The sequence below is a fragment of the Ursus americanus genome, chromosome 17 (assembly GCF_024610735.1).
Source record: "Ursus americanus isolate L20-20 chromosome 17, mUrsAme1.1.p, whole genome shotgun sequence".
In the NCBI taxonomy this organism is placed as follows: Eukaryota; Metazoa; Chordata; class Mammalia; order Carnivora; family Ursidae; genus Ursus; species Ursus americanus.
Window position 1 is genome coordinate 56976314 of NC_142143.1, and position 12520 is coordinate 56988833.

Genomic DNA, 12520 nt, shown 5'->3' on the forward strand with positions numbered 1-12520 from the left:
CAACTAAATATCTAATAAGCCTGTTATTTAAAGAACATAATATCAGAGCCTGGAGCGCCAGTCATTAACAAGTTGCTCCCTCAAGCAGCTTTCAGGCTACTGCAATGTTTAAAATGCTTAATATAATACGTGTTAACCTTCAGCGGCACTGCTTTTAATTCAGGAGGCTCGTTAAATAAACCCTACTTTTGGTAATGCAGTTAAGCCTGTGGGGCAGATCCTTCGTTTTGGCTTTTACCAGCAATCATACTGACATTCTCTGTCATATTGGGAAAAATTCTCTGGGAGACTAAAACTTATTTATTTAAGTTTGAATTCGGATCAATTAAAATTTGAAACAATTTCATCAAATAAATCATAAAATTTGCCACCCTCTTCCTATAAGTAGTGTTTTCAATTAATGTTCACAGGTAGGCCTTGAAGACTTATCTATGCAAAACTACCTACCCCACTGGCACTTTGGGGGTTAGATGAGTGACTGTGAGTCAGTTTATTCTTTCATCGACTCCCTATGTGGTGGATATATTTGAGACACTTTGACCCTCCCTGTGTTTGGAACAAACCTCATTCGGTCTTCATTCGGGACAGAGGGTGCCCGTGGACTGGATAGAAGAGACGCAAGAGGAGTAAATGCTGCTACCAACACCACCCCTACCCCCTCCAAGGAAAAGTGTTGAAAAGCACCTAAATAACAGAGAATAAGGGGAGGTTCCCTGAAAGGTAATTTATCATTCTGATATTATTTGATTTCTGTGACACTAATGGATATTATTGGGTGGCAGTGTCTTTTCTCTTGCCCTTTATTTTTCTATCTCTTAAGCTTCCTCAACTTGGGGCGTGTGGGTGGCGCAGTTGGCTGAGACTCTGACTCCTGGTTTCCACTCGGGTCAGGATCTCAGGGTTGTGAGATGGAGCCCGTGTCAGGCTCTGCACTGGGTCTGGAGCCTGCTTAAGATTCTCTCTCTCCCTCTCCTTCTGCCCGCCCCTGCCCTGCTCTCTCTCTAAAAAAAAAAAAAAAAAAAGAAAAAAAAAGAGCTTCCTTAACTCATAGTTGTAAAATAGCCATGGCAGAAAATTCTAATTTCATGTCCTTCAGAATAACGACCTATCAGAAATGATTGCTAAATACTTTTCTGCAGTATCAATTATAATGAACTGAACTCCGGATTTTAAAAACTGACTGTGCTCACCCCTGCCTGTGTTTGGAGAATTCGGAAAAATAAGTCATGACAATTACTTACTTTTCTGACAGTTCTTTGTCAGGGGCCCTTGAGGGAACTACAATCTGAGCAGCATTCAGTTGGTGAGGAGCTGTGTGTATACTTCTGTTCCCACTCTCATATTCCATCCATCACGCCCCCGGCCTCACCCTCCACACAAGCGCGTGTGTATACACACACACCCTCTCACAGGCAGGCCTGACAGCTGACAGACCTTTCCTACACGTCCATGGCTCCCGATATAATGAGCCCTGGTTCAGTCTCTGCTTCTCTCACCAAGGCCATAAAATGGCACCAATACTAGATTTCACATTTGCTCTGTTCATTTAAAGGAAGAAAAGATGCAGAGGTAAGGAAGTTTCTCTCTGGTTTTGTCAGAGTGGCACATCTGATCTTTCTGGGCAGGGAGGCAGGCTTCCCTGCAAATTCTATAATAACAACATTCCTTTTATATGTTTAGTTTGTTAGCAGTGCACAGGGAACACCTGAGTGAACAACAAAACAGTCCTTGGTGACCCAGTTTCAGAAGTTACTAATGAATCAGTGGCAGTCTAATCAGCAATGTAAAAACACATGTAGCAGTGGAAACAATGTCTTCAGAGACACTGAGGATGGTCTGATGCCATCTGAATTCCGTTTGGATTTCTCAGTTGAATGTCTATATTTCTCCTAGAATTAGACATTCTGGCACTTTGGATATATCATGAATTATTTATCTTTCACATAAATCTTAAATTAAAAAAACCCCAAACTATCCTCATTTTACAGAAGAAGTAACTGAGGAGCAGAGGAATGACTGGTCAGAATGACCCACAGCCGTGGTGCATGTTTGGATAAAAGTTTATCCAGATAAGAAGATGCTGCTTCTTCCTCCATGCTACTCTAGCTATTTGTTCCCATATTTAAGAGACTTACCCACATTTAATTTTCAAACTTGATGTTCTTTTAGTGCTACCTGGTCTCTATTTTCATCGTTTCTCCTTCTACTTAAGACTTTTCAGGTAGGCAATGAAACTATTTTCGGTATTTGAAGCAATGGAGTTTTGCATCCCAAATACTGAGTAAACAATTGCCTGGTTCCGGGATATGTTTCTGGTTTTGCTATGGTTTCTTACTGCCCAGTGAACTTGAATAGAGATTTGCCTTTGACTCTCTCTGCTGTCATTTCTGGACACTCTTACTCTTGCTGCTCATATTGTTCCCGGTGTCAAATGATGGAGCAGAGATGTGTTCCTCCTGCCCCCACTGAAGCAGGTGTCTTTGGTGTCCTTGTACTCAGTCCAGCTGGTGCTCCTGTGCTGAGGTTTCTCACACTGTCAAGCCACGTCTCATCACACTTCTGTCATCCCACTGTTGCTAGAGAGTGATTGAAAACCTTCCCTGGCAGAGGGGGTAGGCTGGGGAGAAAGGAGATCTCTCTCTCCATTTAGAGTAAATTTCTGAAGGATGTCCTGATGGGCTATGGCAGGGACTGGTAATGCCCTGTCTGGTATTTCTCTTCCCTTTTCCATCAACTGAACCTCTATTTTGTACAGGGTGCAAAGTGCCCAGAAAACATACTACTCAGCCTCTCTTATACTTGGCATGGCTACGTGACTACGATTATGGCCAATGATACACATTATGATTATTTTAATCACTTTTGTTGCTACAGAGCCATTAATTTCCCTACGAATAGTGTTTTAGCTGCATCCCACAAATTTTGATATTTGTTTCCCAGTCATGGGTGTTTCTCAGAAAAATTTGTCACTGATTTTTTTTTAAAGATTTTATTTATTTATTCGACAGAGATAGAGACAGCCAGCTAGAGAGGGAACACAAGCAGGAGGAGTGGGAGACGAAGAAGCAGGCTCATAGCGGAGGAGCCTGATGTGGGGCTCGATCCCATGACGCCCGGATCATGCCCTGAGCCGAAGGCAGATGCTTAACCGCTGTGCCACCCAGGCGCCCCTTGTCACTGATTTCTAATTTAATTCCTTTTGGCCAGATAACATACTTTGTATACTTTGAATCATTTAAAATTTAACAAGGCTTGTTTCAGAGCCCTGAATATTACCTAATTTGGCAAATATTACTTGTGAATCTTAGAACAGTTCTGCTCTTTGTTTTTGTTCTGTAAATGTCAGATCATGGTGATAGATAATGTTGTCTTCTGTATACTTTATGGATTTCTGGGTAATGATTCAGTTAATTATTGAGACAGTCATGTTGACATTTCTTACTATAATTGTGTTTTTTTCTTTTTTCTCCTGGCTGTTTTGTCAGCTTTTGTGGCATGTATTTTGAAGCTCTTTATTATGTGCATAAGCATTTACAGTAGTTAATTTTTCTTGTTTTCTTTTTTTAAAAAAGATTTTATTTATTTATTTATTAGAGACAGTGAGAGAAAGAGAGAGAAGGATCAGGGGGTGGGGCAAACGGAGAGGGAGAAGCAGATTCCCCAGTGAACAGGGAGACTGATGTGGGACTCGAACCCAGGACTCTGGGATCATGACCTGAGCTGAAGGCAGATGCTTAACCAACTGAGCCACCCAGGTACCCAGCAGTTAAGATTCCTTGAAAGAGCTCATTCCCTTCAGAGGAGATGGGACCCAGGGCTGTGTCACCACAGAACTTCCCCAGTGCTTTGGTGTCATTGCTCATGGCTCCGTGGACCAAATTGTAGCTGCAGTACGTGTCAGGCTCCAGGGCAAACTTCCTGAAGGTCAGTGAGATCACCTCACTTTCAATAAGACTCATCACAGGTGTAATTTTATATTTTTTGTTTGAGTGCAAGCAGTTCTGGGTCTGTTTTTGCTCCCACCAGCTTGAGTTCCATGCTTGGGACACAGCAGTTGGTCAATAAATATTTGCTGGCTGCATACTGGAGGACATTGCCTAGGCTCCTGAGGGCATCCCTGGCAGGGATTGGTACCTGGTCCCAGGGCTCAGTGATGTCCCATTGTGACAATTTCTGCCTTTTAAGTTGTGTTGAAATAATTTACATTTGATATGATTGTTGATATGCTTATATTTGAATCTAATACTATCTGTTCCCTATTATTTGTGTTTTTTCTTTGTTTCTTTTTCTTCTTTTTCTACTTTCTTTGAGATTAATTCTCTTTGATTCCCTTTGGTGACCTATTTGCTATAAACTTCTGTTATGTTATTTTTGGATTTCTTTATGATATACATACTGAACTTATCACAGTCTACCTTCTATTGATGATATATCACTTCATATATGTAATTAAGAACCATACAAGTGTGACTTCTATGTTTACCCTCCTGGCCTTTGCCCTCATACACTTAACTTTTATGTATGTTATAAACCCCACAAAATAGTGGAGAAATTTGATCTGCCTTTCTGGGTAGAATGTAAAATGTTGCAACCACTGTGAAAAACAGCACAGAGATTCCTGGAAAAATTAAGCATTGAATTGACCATACAATCCAATAATTCCACTTCTTAGCATACACTTAAAACAATTGAAAGCTTCAGATTGAACTAATACTTGTACCCCAGTACTCACAGCAGCTTTCTTTGCCATAACCAAAAGATAGAAGCACCAAAATGTCCACTGATCAATGAGCGGATAAAGAAAATGTAGCAGAAACATGCAAAGGAATATAGCCTTAAACAAGAATGGAATTCTGACACATGCTACAACATGGATGAAACTTGAAGATGTTATGCTAAATGAAATAAGATGGACACAAAACTAAAATATTGTATGATTCCACTTATGTGAATTACCTAGAATAGTCAAATTCATAGATATAAAAAGTAGAATAGTGGTTGCCAGAGGCTGGGTGTAGGGGTGAATGGGGTATTATTGTTTAATGGGCATAGACTTTAAGTTTGGGCAGATGAAAAACTTCTGGAGAAAAATGTTGCCATGGCTGATGTCAGAGACATTACTCCCTGTGCTCTCATTTAGGACTTTTATTGTTTCAGGTCTTACATTTAGGTCTTCAGTCCATTTTGAGTTTATTTTTGTGTATGGTGTTAGCGAGTTTCATTCTTTTACAGGTAGCTGTCCAGTTTTCTGAGCACCATTTGTTGAAGAGACTGTCTTTTCCCCCATTGGATATTTTTGCTTCCTTTGTCATACGTTAATTGACTTGTAATGTGAGTTTATTTCTGAGCTCTTTATTCTGCTCTATTGATCTGTGTGTCTATTTTTGTATCAGTACTATACTGTTTTGATTACTACAGCCTTGTAGTATATCCAGCTTTGTTTTTCTTTCTCAAGATTGCTTTGGCTATTTGGGTTCTTTTGTGGTTCCATACAAATTTTTGTTTTGTTTATTCTAGTAAAAAATACTATTGGTATTTTGATAAAGATTGAATTGAATCTGTACATTGGTTTGGGTAATATGGATATTTTAACAATGTTAATTCTCCCAATCCATGAGAATGGAATATCTTGAATATCTTTCCATTTGTTTGTCTCATTTTCAATTTCTTTCATCAATGTTTTATAGTTTTCAGAGTACAGATCTTTCACTTCTTTTTTTTAAAGATTTTTATTTACATTTTTGAAAGAGGGTGAGAGTGAGAGAGCTCACAGAGGGAGAGGGAGAAACAGACTCCCCACTGAGCAGGGAGCCTGATGTGGGGCTCGATCTCAGGACCCTGAGATCATGATCTGAGCTGAAGGCAGATGCTTAACTGACTGGGCCACCCAGGCACCCCAGATCTTTCACGACTTTAGTTAAGTTTATTCTGAGGAATTTTATTATTTTGGTGCAATTGTAAATGAAATTGTTTTCTTAATTCTCTTTCTGCTACTTCCTTATAAGTGTATAGAAACATTGCTTCTTTCTGGGTATTAATTTTGTGTCCTGCCACCTTACTGAATTCATTTATTACTTGTAGTAGTTTTTTGGTGGAGTCTTTAGGATTTTCTGTGTATAGTATCATTTTGTCTATGATGAGTGACCGTTTAGCTTCTTCTTTACCAATGTGGATGCCTCTTATTTCTTTTTCTTGTCTGATTGCTGTGGATAGGATTTCTAGTACTGTGTTGAATAAAAGTGGTAAGAATGAACATCCTTGTCTTCTTCCTGATCCTAGCTGAAAGCTCCCAGTTTTTCACCACTGAGGATGATATTAGCTGTGGGTTTTTCATACATGGCCTTTATTATGTTGAGGTATGTTCCCAAAACCCATTTTGTCGAGATGTCTTTGCCATGAATGGATGTTTAATTTTGTCAAATGCTTTTTCTGCATCTATTGAGATGATCATATGATTTTTATCCTTCATTTTGCTGATGTGGTGTATCATGTTGATTGATTTGTGAATATTGAACCATCCTTGCATCCCAGGAATAGATCCCTCTTGATTGTGGTGAATGATCCTTTTAATATTGTTGAATGTGGCTCGCTAACATTTTGTTGAGAATATTTGGATCTATGTTCATCAGAGAGATTGGCTTGTAGTGTTTTTTGTTTTTTTTTTTTTTTTTTTTTTGGTGGTGTCTTTGGTTTTGGTATCAGAGTAATGCTAGCCTCATAAAATGTATTTGGAAGCTTTTCTTTCTTTCCTGTTTTTTGTTTGTTTGTTTTTTTGTTGAATAGTTTGAGGAGAGTAGGTACTATCTCTTTAGATGTTTAGGAGACTTTTAGATATTTTTCCTAAAACAAGGGAAATAAACTAGTGGAACTCCATCAGAATAAAAAGGTTTTGCACAGTGAAGGAAACCATCAACAAAACAAAAAGGTAAGCTACTGAATGGGAGAAGATACTTGCAAATGATAGATTTGATAAGGGGTTAATATCCAAAATATATAAAGAACTTATACAACTCAACAAAAACTTCTGGACAATCCAATTAAAAAACGTGCAGAGGACTGGAATAGATATTTTTTCAAAGAAGGCATACAGATATCCAACTGACACCTGAAAAGATGCTCAGCATCACTAATCATCAGGGAAATGCAAATAAAAATCCAATGAAATATCACATTACACCTGTCAGAATGGCTTAAAAAACACACAGGAAATAGCAAGTGTTGGTGAGGATGTGGAGAAAAAGGAACCCTCATACAGTGTTGGGAATGCAAATTGTTGCAGCCATTTTGGAAAACAGTATGGCGGTTCTTCAAAAAATTAAGAATAGAAAAGCCATATGACGTAGTAATTCCACTGCTGGGTATTCACTCAAAGAAAATGAAAACACGAATTAAAAAACATATACACACCCCTGTGCTTGTTGCAGCATTATTTACAATAGCCAAGGTATGGAAAAAAACCTGTCTCCATCAATAGATGAATGGATAAGGAAGAGGTGGTGTATATATAAACAATAAAATATTATGCAGTCATAAAAAAGGATGAAATTGTGCCATTTGAGATAACACAGATGGACATAGAAGGTAAATAAGACTGAGAAAGACAAATACCATATGATTTCACTCATAATTGGAAATCTAAAACAAACAAATGAATACACAAAGCAGAATCAGATCTATAAATACAGAAAACAAACTAATGGTTGCCAGAAAGGAGGAAAGTGGGGGGGGGGGGGCTGGGCAAAATGGATGAAGGGGAGTGGGAGATACAGGCTTCCAGTTATGGAATGGATACGTCATGAGAATAAAAGATGCAGCATAAGCAATATAGTCAATGATATTGTAATAGTGTTAAATGGTGATGAATGGTAGTATACTTGTGGTGAGCATAGCATAGTGTGTAAACTTGTCAAATCACTATGTTGTACATCTGAAACTAATGTACCATTGTGTGTCAAAGTAGTCTCAAAAAATTTTTTAAAAAAGTTCTGGAGATAGATGGTGGTAATGATGGTGATGTGGATGTTCCTAATGCCAACAATGAACTGTATACTTAAAAATAGTAAAAATGGTGAATTTTACATTATATATATTTTTCCACAATATAAAAATGAATGTTAAAAAACAAAATAATAAAGCACCCCACAGAACATTTTATTTTGGCTGTAAACTCTCAATTATAATTTTGGTTAATTTAAATAATAAGGGAGGGGTGCCTGGGTGGCGCAGGCGTTAGGCGTCTGCCTTCGGCTCAGGGCGTGATCCTGGCGTTATGGGATCGAGCCCCACATCAGGCTCCTCCGCTATGAGCCTGCTTCTTCCTCTCCCACTTCCCCTGCTTGTGTTCCCTCTCTTGCTGGCTGTCTCTCTCTCTCTCTGTCAAATAAATAAATAAAATCTGTAAAAAAAAATTTAAATAATAAGGGAAGACCTCATATATTTACCCAAGTTGTTATCTTTCCTAGTGCTCTTTATTACTTTTGGCAGGTGCATGTTTCTGTCTGGCATCAATTTCTATCTGAGAAATTTCCTTAACATTTCTTGAAAACAGGTCTGCTGGTGATGAATTCTTTTAGGTTTCCTATTTCTGAAAATTCTCTATCTCACCTTCAATTCTGAAAAATATTTTTGCTGATTATAGACTTGTAGGTTGCCACTTTATTCCTCCTTTAAAGATTCTGCTCTACAGTCTTCTGTCCTGCATTTTTTCCATCTAGAAGTAAGCTGTCAATCTTTTATTTTCTTTATTTTATGTAGTAAGATTTTATTCTTTGCTTTTAAGTAATTTTAGATATTTTTGTGCCTTCATGTTTGTTATGGTTAGGTTTTGCTGAGCATGTCTGGTCAGTGGATTTATATTTTCTCTTTTTTGAATTTTATGGTATTTCAAAATGTTTTCACTGATTTCTTCAAATACTTTTTGAGTCCTTCCTTTCTCCTTTTTTGAGGAGACTCTAATTATATGATTTACCAGGCCTCTTGAATTTGTGTCACAATTCCCTACTGTTCTGTTAAAATTTTTTGTTTCTTTTCTTTGTATATTTTATCCAGAGTTTTACTATAATTTTTTTCAGTTAACTAAATTTTATTTGACAATATCTAACTGATAATGAAACTATTCAACCTATAGTTTCTTATAAAGTATAGTTTTCATCTCTATAATTTTGACTTGGGTCTTTTAAATAATTTTTATGTTCCTACTTAACATGTTCAATCTTTCTTGTCTCTTCTTCTGCATATGAAGTATAGTTATAATTACTGTTTTAACTGTGGTTTGTTTTAATAATACTATGTGTCCCATTTTGGTATCTATTTGTACTGATTGCTCTCATAGATTGCATTTTCTTGCTTTTTTGCATCCCTGGTGAATTTTAGTTGTGTCAGGCCTTATGAATTTTACTTTCTTGGAGGTTGGATATATTTGTATCTCTATAAAGATTTTAGCAGTTTGAACTGGGAGAGCATATATGCTCCCAGTTACTCCATTTTATCTTGAGCCTGTTATCGTTTTGTGTTCTTTTCCTCAATATAAAACATTTTCTAAGGTTCTAGATTTTTGAAAATCTAGAATGATTAATAATCATAACTTGCTTCTTGGCTTATTCTAAATATTCCTGTAAACATTTCTTTTCTTTAGTTATGATTAAATTTTATCTTCTCTTAAAACTCTTTTTATTTGGCTGCATTATATGTTTGGTCCTTCACCTTACAAAATGAGCAGTACTCTTTGTTACCTAATAGAAGTTTATTATCATTTGGGGTAGATGTTGGTGACAAGAATAGCAGGGAAGGTAGGAGATGAGATGCCATCCAAGATCTTGCAGTCTAGCTTAGACATGAGTCAGCCCCCCGCATTAAATGTTGATTTGTAGAAATATCCATAATGCTTTGCAGCCCTCCTAGAAGTAGATGAGTTTTGTCACCCCTTGACTGTGTGCTGCCGTTATGGCTTGCTTTTACCAAGTAGTTTCTATTATTGAATATTTTAGTGGGAAATGAGAAATATAAGAACTATAACTTTGGATGGTTATTTTGAAGTATCTGGAGACTAGGAGAAAGAGAAGTGATTCTCTCAGGATTTTAAATTTCCATCTCAAGGTATGAAAAAGGAGTTAGAAAACTATGACTTCCCTAAAAAACCCCTATATCTCCTATAGCTACAGGATTAAAGCTTTTGGAAACCAATCCAAGTCTAATCTTGTGGATGCAAATTGAATTCACAATCTCCAGGGGTTACCAGAGGACACATATGAGTAGATTTTATTGGAAGCCCTAGAGAAGCAGACACTTATCCTGCTCAAGGGTTTGATCTCTTCTTGCCTGAAAAATGTGTCATGACCTCTTTTGAGGTAGTTTTCTTGCAAGATAATGCTGAACTTGTTTGAGACTTACCCCACCTTATCTCATTGCGTGGTACTTAATAGCAGACTCAAGTTCAAGAAGACTCCAAGGTGTTCAAACATTCCAGACTACAAGGTATGACATAGAAGGAGGTAACACACACACTAAAAGAATTTCAAGATAGCTAATTTATATCAACGAAAACCCATGGAACATCTATGGGAATGGATCATAAGAGTTTTGGAATCAGGGTAAAATGAGAAGTAACATTAGATGTTAATTTAAAAAATCTTTTTAGTTTTCTAATCCTTTGAGAGAAATGCCATCTTTTTAATCGAGTCTTTAAAAGCTTGTTTGACTTGCTTATTCCGTAGTGTGTAAATGAAAGGGTTCATCAAAGGGATGATTGAAGTGTTGAGCAACGACACCACCTTGTTAATGGCCACTCCTTCCTTTGCTGGTTTGATATAGATGAAGATGCAACTTCCATAGGTGATGGAAACTACAATCATGTGGGAAGAACAAGTGGAGAAAGCCTTTTTTCTCTGCTGAGCTGAAGGGAGTCTTAAAATTGTCTTGATGATGTATGTGTAGGACACAATTACACAGACTAGTGTGACTATGAGGGTCAGCACAGCCATGATTAAAATAAGTTGCTCTACAAATTGAGTGTCTGAGCATACAATCTTCAGAAGAGGAGACGCATCACAACCAAAATGGTCAATGAGATTGGAGTTACAGAAATTTAGCTGAACTACCAGGCTAAGTGGTAGGAGTACAACAATTAACCCAATCAGCCAACAGCAAAGGACGAGAATGGTGCATACCCTTTCATTCATGATGGTAGTGTAGTGCAAGGGCTTGCAGATAGCTACGTAGCGGTCATAGCACATGGCAGTTAGAAGAAAAAATTCTGTTGCTCCAATGAGGATGACAAAAAATAATTGGATGGCACATGCATTATAGGTAACACTTTTGTCCCCAGTTGTCAGACTGTACAGGAATCGAGGAACACAGACAGTTGTAAATATTATTTCTAAGATGGAAAAATTCCGAAGGAAAAAGTACATGGGTGTTTTGAGGTGAGAGTCTAACAGAGTGAGGAGGATAATGATTAGATTTCCAGCAACAGTGAAAATGTAGGTGAAAAACAGAAATACTGAGAGAAAAACCTGTAGCTGTGGGTCATCTGTTAATCCTAGGAGGATGAATGTTATTGCAGAATGATTTTTCATCACCGTCTTCAGATGTATGAGTCCGTATTAATAAACTACAAACCTTGAATCTGAGGAACAGAACATAAAAATAATAGTTCAATAAGCTATGTAAAGAAAAGTAGTCCAGAAAGCTAGTAGAAGCACATTTTTAAACTTTCGTTTGATTGTCAATAATCTGATGTGGAAGTGATTGCATCGTGCTTCATTTCTCTGGACTCTGCTTTACCTTGGTCTTCAGAGTGTGGTTTATAGAAAATATCCCTCTGAAGTTTCATTTCCACTCCAGTTACAGGACCAGTTTTAAAGTAGATAGAAAAATGTCACAGGGATTTCACAGTCCCCTGAGATTAGGGCAGTCATCATGGTATCTCTGGTCCTCAGTGTAGAGAAGGAGATCCATAAATGTTAATAAATAAAAGAAAATATGTATACAATTTTTATTTCCCCACCTGTCAGGACAGCATATCAGCAAATCATTCTCATACCCTATCATAATATAATACCACCGGTGGCTTAGTTGTATTATTTTGCATGCTTTGTAACACTTGCTCCCTTCAAATAATTTCTTAATCTCCCCAACATCCTGGAAAAGCCACTACTGTGTGGGTGAACTGGGAGCAGTATTACAGAGTTACCATGAAATTTCTTGAGTCCCATATTCCTCTAGAATTTCTTCTTTGCTGTTCTTTTATAATTGGCTGAAATAGTCTAGTCTCTGTCCCTCCCTTGCATCAGTTTGACCAGCCTCTGTTTTTGTTTCCTTCCTGAATTCCTGTTTCAACATCCATCTATTGTCTCGCATCCCACCCATCCGAAGCCTTCCCAGAATATTGACAAGTGGGATGTCCTGATGTCCTTCCCAGAGGCTTCCATGATGCATATTGGGGTTCTGTAATTTACACATAGATATTTGAGCTTCCAAATGCCTTCTAAGGCCACTTGCCATCTCCGTTAATAACATAAAA

The 12520-nt window shown here is 37.6% G+C and overlaps 1 protein-coding gene across 2 annotated transcripts; it reads right to left on the minus strand.

The window, feature by feature from the left end:
• Positions 1-10640: 10640 nt before the first annotated feature.
• LOC123776225 (olfactory receptor 6C2-like) lies at positions 10641-11585 on the minus strand. 2 transcript variants are annotated; one of them, XM_087869115.1, is made up of 2 exons: positions 10808-11573; positions 10702-10763 (listed from the first exon to the last, which is right to left on the minus strand). In XM_087869115.1, the coding sequence occupies exons 1-2, from the start codon at positions 11571-11573 to the stop codon at positions 10702-10704; spliced, it is 828 nt and encodes a 275-aa protein (XP_087725241.1). The 2 variants fall into 2 exon arrangements, with proteins under 2 accessions (XP_045628029.1, XP_087725241.1); XM_045772073.2 differs by having other exon boundaries at positions 10641-11585.
• Between the last annotated feature and the right edge of the window lie 935 nt (positions 11586-12520).

Excerpts from the sequence above, each read along its gene's own strand:
- LOC123776225 (XM_045772073.2), bottom strand. The coding sequence starts at position 11,573 with ATGAAAAATCATTCTGCAATAACATTCATCCTCCTAGGATTAACAGAT.